This window comes from Typopeltis vanoorti, chromosome 20, assembly GCF_054136105.1.
Source record: "Typopeltis vanoorti isolate ZY-2024b chromosome 20, IOZ_Tvanoo_1.0, whole genome shotgun sequence".
NCBI classification, from domain to species: Eukaryota; Metazoa; Arthropoda; class Arachnida; order Uropygi; family Thelyphonidae; genus Typopeltis; species Typopeltis vanoorti.
The window spans coordinates 105259526-105265525 of NC_143568.1; the positions used below are offsets into that span (position 1 = coordinate 105259526).

The window sequence follows — 6000 nt, forward strand, 5'->3', positions numbered from 1 at the left end:
AGCATAAATAAGAATCTTACTTTAGAGAATTACAGCATAATCAGTTTTAAGTATACTTATATTATTGTATTGTTTTAACTCTATCCTGACTGTCAGGAATTTCCTTAAGATGGGAAATAAGCTTATTGTATTGTATGTACATATTTATGATATCTAATAAACCTTGCTTTTGTATCTAAGACTATCTGTGAATTTTGGAATCCGATGCACCTCTTATAAAAGTAATATGAACCTATGTGGGGGGAACTAGAGAAAGGTAGAGTTTGGCCACGTCTGCAAAGTTGCAAGGTATCACTTAAGTACTGTCTTGAGATCACCTCTTGATTGATAATATTGTTTAATCTAATAGCGCTAAGTGGTGCAGCGAAATATAAATTTTCTTGGCATTTTACGAGAGGTAGATCTCAGACACTCTGATACTCTGGTGTTGCCTTTATCTCGAGGCAATTCCATTGTTCCCCAGAAGTACCACGTGATACCTGTATGAGAGTTTAACGGGGATCTGGCCCAGAGACTAAAGGATAGTTATGTGAGCAGAGAGTACGACACAACATAAATGGCGCAGTCGGCAGGATGTAATTTGCATAATTAAATAAGCAAAATATATGTAAATCACTGCAAGTTGGTTTCTAATTCTATTCAGAAAAAAATTTTTTTAAGCAAAGGTTATATGTTAGAGTTTGTTAACTTAGATAGCAGGCATGTCTATCACAAGTAGTGAGTCAGGTATGAATGATAATGAGTTTTTGTACATTAACCCACAATAAGTGTTTCCTCAATCCTCGGGAACCCCCCCCCCTTTGAAAGAAAACTACTGTATGACTCGAGAAGAACAAGGCAACCTACATAGCAAAAAAAAAAAATTTTTTTTTTGAAAAGGAGAGGCAGTTAGAATTAAATAGGAGAGGCAGTTAAAAATTGAATAGGAGAGGCAATAAAAAAAATTGTAAAGAAGAAGCAGTTAAAAGGGGAAGTTGAGGCAAAAAAAAAAAAATTGAGGCAGTTAAAATTGGGTAGGAGAGGTAGTAAAAGGGAATGCAAAGCCCACCTTCTTATTTAAACAAAAAAAAAAAAAAAACCCTGGGTGCACACGGTTCTTTTATAAAAAAAATAAAGGGAATTTTCACATTACAGAGTAAGGGGAGAAGAACCTGAGAAGTTGACCGAAAATCAATGTAGGTTCTGTGTATGTCACTCAGATTACATCTCACCTGTAATTCAGCTCTTGTCATGTGCACTCCAACATTTATAGAGTAATTGTACCTACAAGATCTCAAATTTTGTATTTCAATTATTGTAGTGATGTCACTTTTCATGTGTGCACTTCAGTCTTTATGTAACAAAAACTGAATGTTACAGGTCAGGAAGGTTTATAAAGGTCAGGATTCTGAGATGCCAGGAAATAGACCCAGCAACCTATTTATGCAACAACTTATTCAGAGTATATATGGATATCTGAAGTTCTTGGAAATCATGCAGACTTATGTTTTTCAATATTGTCAGCAGTGATATAATCAATATGGCTAATACATTAGATGTATTAGCACACAGATTCACCTAAATTCTCACTGTACATGAATCTCTGATCTCAAATTTTACTAATCATAAAATGTGTTGATATTATTTTGTTGAAATGTTGCCATTTTGATTTACTGGTCCAAATGGGATGGGGGATTGTGTATGTCCACAAAACTCTGAATGGATGAATTTCATTTGAAAAATATCTGTAAAATATTAGCATTCTTTTGTGTAAACAGTATCTTAGAAAATACATACATTAGAAACAGAATACTGTGACCTACCCGAATACAACTTCATTTTTATTTAATTTAAAATTTAAAAAAAAAAAAAAAAAAAAACACATACCAGAAAAAGTGTTGTCAGCAAATCGAAGCAGCAAGCTACTTTTCCCAACACCTATGATAAAATCGTAAAAAAAATTACTACTTATTTTCTAAAGAGATGAATTTTTTTATTCATTACTGACAAGAATCTCAAACTTCTAGTTAAAATATCATTTAATGTGCAACATTAGAAGATGTATTTATCACATTAGAATGTAATAAATCTAATTTAATATAATATAATATAATAAATATAATAATATAAATATAATATAATATAAAAATATAATAATATAAATATAATATAATATAAAAATATAATAATATAATAAATCTAAATAATCTAATAAAAACAGCATTTTTAGAAATTTCACAAAATACATTAGATATTTATTTGATCCATTTTGCCCATACACAAGCTATTCTGAAATATGAAAGGATTTTGTTGAAATATAGAATCCATTGTTATGCTGTCCCAATTTCTATGTCAATAGGATCACTTACTTACTAATAATGTCAACAGAGATGTTTCCTATTCAAACCGTTATAATGAAGTAATTCACAGAGAAAGCAGAAAGAGGCTCTGATTCTTCCTTTGATTTTTACTGTAAGGGATAGACACATCAGGAATTTGGAAAAAGCCTATTTATGACATCTCTCAGAAAAGCCTTTGATGGAGTATAACAAGAAAAAGTCTAAGAAAGTTTGGAAAAGATAGGCATAGAAAAAAAAAAAGTTATGATCAAAAATATGTATGCTAACTATAAGAATGGTGTGAAGACTAAATTTTGTAAATAAAAATGATTTACACTTAATAATGAATTGCAACAAGAAAGTGTTATCTCCAATAGAATCTTAGATATGGTTAATGACAGAAAAAAGAAACTACTGGGTTTGCAGATGTAGTGATTGTAGAACATATTCAGAAGAACAATAGAAGAAAGTGGATAAATGGAACACTATGACACAAAACTATGGATTACATATTAATAGCAAGAGTGAGAGCATGGTCATAAGAGAAAATTAACAAGTCAACAGTAGTGCTACACAATGGGCAAGTCTTGAGGAATAGTGAAAACTTCAAATATGGAAAATGTACTTTCTAGTGATGGAAGTCTACATTAGGAAATATCGTGAAGGATTTCAATGTCAAAGTCTTAACAGTGTAACTAGTTTAGTTTTGGACAGTGAGATCCTGCTGAAGCAAAAGCTTTTGATTAAGAGAAGTTACTTTTTTTTTGTCCATTGCTAAGGTAAGTAAAATATCAGCAATGGAAATGAAAGTTTTGAAGACAATGTTGGCAAAAACAAGGAAAAATAGAAAGAAATATGGACATAGGAATGCTTTGGGACTGAAGAAATGTTTTGTAAACTCTCGCTTTAAGTGATTTGAACACATGAGAATGAATTCAGAAAGAATACCAAGAATGTGTTGGGGGGGGGGGGGGGGGCCAGAAAAGGTAGAGTGACCAGATAAGAAAAGATTTATAAAAAAAGAACTTGAGCTGGAACAGTTTTCATGATGAAAGAATAAGGAGGATAAAACTAAATTGGAACAGCTGTTGATACAATTGAATTTGAAACTCAAAAAGTTTTGCCTGACAGCTTTTGAACCTGTTGGTTGTCATCAAACACCAGATGGAAATTTACAAAGGCAAAAAAAAAAATGATGATGGTAGTAACGATTCTGTATAGTTGATGAATTATATGGTGGAGAGTTGTGGAGTGTCCTCCCGCAATGAGTCCTTGGAGGTGCCACGTAATAATAACAGTAATAAAAACTCTCTCTTCAATATCACAAGTCATATTTTATAAATGAAACTCTCCATCACTGCCTAGCTTATAACGGTTTAAGGAAAAGTCTAGAGAGCGTCACATTCGCATTGTAAACTTACAGAAATAAAAGTATAAATATGTTATAAATCTTATTATTTCACAACAAAATAATAGCATTTGAAAAATAAAGTCTCAAAATTAGAGCACTACTCGAATTGTTCAGTTATGACAAACAGAACATTTCTGGTATCTGATGAGAATGAGCAGTTCGTAATCTCCGGTGAATATATGCATTTCTAAGTTATTAATATATTCTATTTATATACTATGAATTTGTCTTTCAGTGTGATTTCATTCACTCCTAAGTTCTCCCATATTACTAGGATTACGAACGATGAGACCTGAATACTAAACAGTACTCCTTTTTTTACATCTGACAGCAAAGTATAGTAATTTATTAACAGTTGCCATAGTTATTTAAGTTACTTACCACTGTCTCCAATAATAAGCAGTTTAAACAGATGATCATATTCTTTCGCCATTCTTATACACTACCTGTGCTGATGGTAAAGTTAATATTGTTAGTCAGTATATGACACGGCAATTGCTTTCCTCTTGAAATGTGCCGAACGGAAGTTAGAGGCGTTCGTGAGTCAGATTTGCCAACATTTCTTCTTCCGTATAAGAATTTCCTGGGTCGAGATTGCATCAGCGTGAAGCACGGCCCAGTTAACGTAGTTTATAAACAAGGGAAGTTTCTGAACTATGACTGTTGTTTTGATCTGCTGAGCAATCGTTTAAGCGATTAGTAATCCCACTTATCGTGTGCGGGTTCCCGTAAGAAATCAGAGCAGAAATTGTCAATTTTCAGTCAACTACAGTTTACCCTAGAAACATTAACCCTTCTCATAGAATAAAAATAAACACACAGGTCTGGTTATCCCAAAACAAAGTATACGCTACATACATATAATTTTGAAATAAATGGTGTCGGCGGTTTGCTGTAATTGGTGGTTGTTGTTGGAAGTTGTCCATTTTGATCTCAGATCTAGATCTCACAAATATGTCATAACTCCACTAATAAGCAAAATGTATTACATTTTATAAAACCAATAATAATAATGAATTTTTTTTATAAATTTTATTAGTTTTAATTGTAAAAATTACTATTTTTACAATTAAAATTCGAATTAAACTTTATTTATATTGTAAAAGTTCTAATTGAAGACTATCTGCTGCTCATTCAACCTTATATAATGAGAAAATAAAAATGATTATGAATGGAAATAAATAATTCAAAGGAAACATTTCAAAAGTGCAAATTTAATTAATGCGCACTGCATTAATTAGTTGGAGAAGAATAAATACAGAATTAGTTGTATAATACACATCACACTGGCAAATTAATTTTTTTTCTTTTTTTTTCCAGTTTGATATTCCCCGTTCTCTCTCTCAGGGAATTACAAAAGAACAGTCGTATGTTAATTAGAATAATTATAACAACAAGTGAAAGCTTGCATCGATAGACGTAATGCAAGGTGGATATATTTTTTAATTAACTTTTTATTATTATTTTATTTTTATTATTCATTGTTGCTTGCGGCATTTAGCCTCGAATGCACTTATGCAGTTAGATGGAAGCTGATTTGTTCTGTCATGTGAAACCAAACTCCTTTACATTCTACAGAACAGAGGTTAGAGCTAATAGGCGTTTTGAACAGCTTTTCTCTTGAACCCTTTGCCAACTTTCTGATATTTCTCTTCAATATTCTCACTAAAGTCCCCATGGGTTTAGTTAAACTACTTTTACATTTCATCACTTTCTTACATTTTTCTCTATGTTTCCTCAGAGCACATGCTGACTTACTTGGTAGAAACCTTCAACGCACTTTCTGTCTTTCATTGATTGCCTCAACTTCATGAGTCAGCCATGGAATTCCAATTCTTCGACCGTTACAGACGACTGCGCATATTTTTCTACTTAAATCATTGTTTTCTTCATAAATCCCACAGGTCCGATTCTTGCTTTCAGATTCGTTCATTTTTTCTAGTATATTAAAGTCTACAGTGCATCTTTGAACTTCTTTATTTTTACAACGATGGAAGGTAAAAGATCCAAAGGGCGGCCCAGAATTAGATGGATAGACAAAATAAAAGAGGACCTGAAAATCAAATCATAACAAGCGACGCCAAACTGGACAGAATTGTTTGGACTTCCCAGGAACAGACAGAAATAGAAAGAGTTCATTCGGCCTCATCATCATCCACATAGACGGTGGAAGAAAGAAGAAGAAAAATTTTTAGTGTTTTGTACATTTTTTTTAATAATAATAATATTATTATTATTATTTCGGGCAACTCCAAGGAGTCGACAGACTCA

At 32.1% G+C, this 6000-nt stretch overlaps 1 protein-coding gene across 3 annotated transcripts in view; it reads right to left on the reverse strand.

Annotated features, from left to right (window-relative positions):
- LOC150095746 (ras-related protein Rab-35-like) overlaps nucleotides 1-4307 on the reverse strand; it is an 81287-nt gene extending 76980 nt beyond the window's left edge. For all 3 annotated transcript variants that reach the window (XM_090410564.1, XM_090410563.1, XM_090410565.1), the window contains exons 1-2: nucleotides 4111-4307; nucleotides 1867-1917 (exon numbers count right to left, since the gene is read on the reverse strand). In XM_090410564.1, coding sequence (XP_090266690.1) covers nucleotides 1867-1917; nucleotides 4111-4162 — 103 coding nt within the window. In that variant the 5' untranslated portion in view covers nucleotides 4163-4307. The remainder of the gene's footprint in view (nucleotides 1-1866; nucleotides 1918-4110) is intronic.
- Between the last annotated feature and the right edge of the window lie 1693 nt (nucleotides 4308-6000).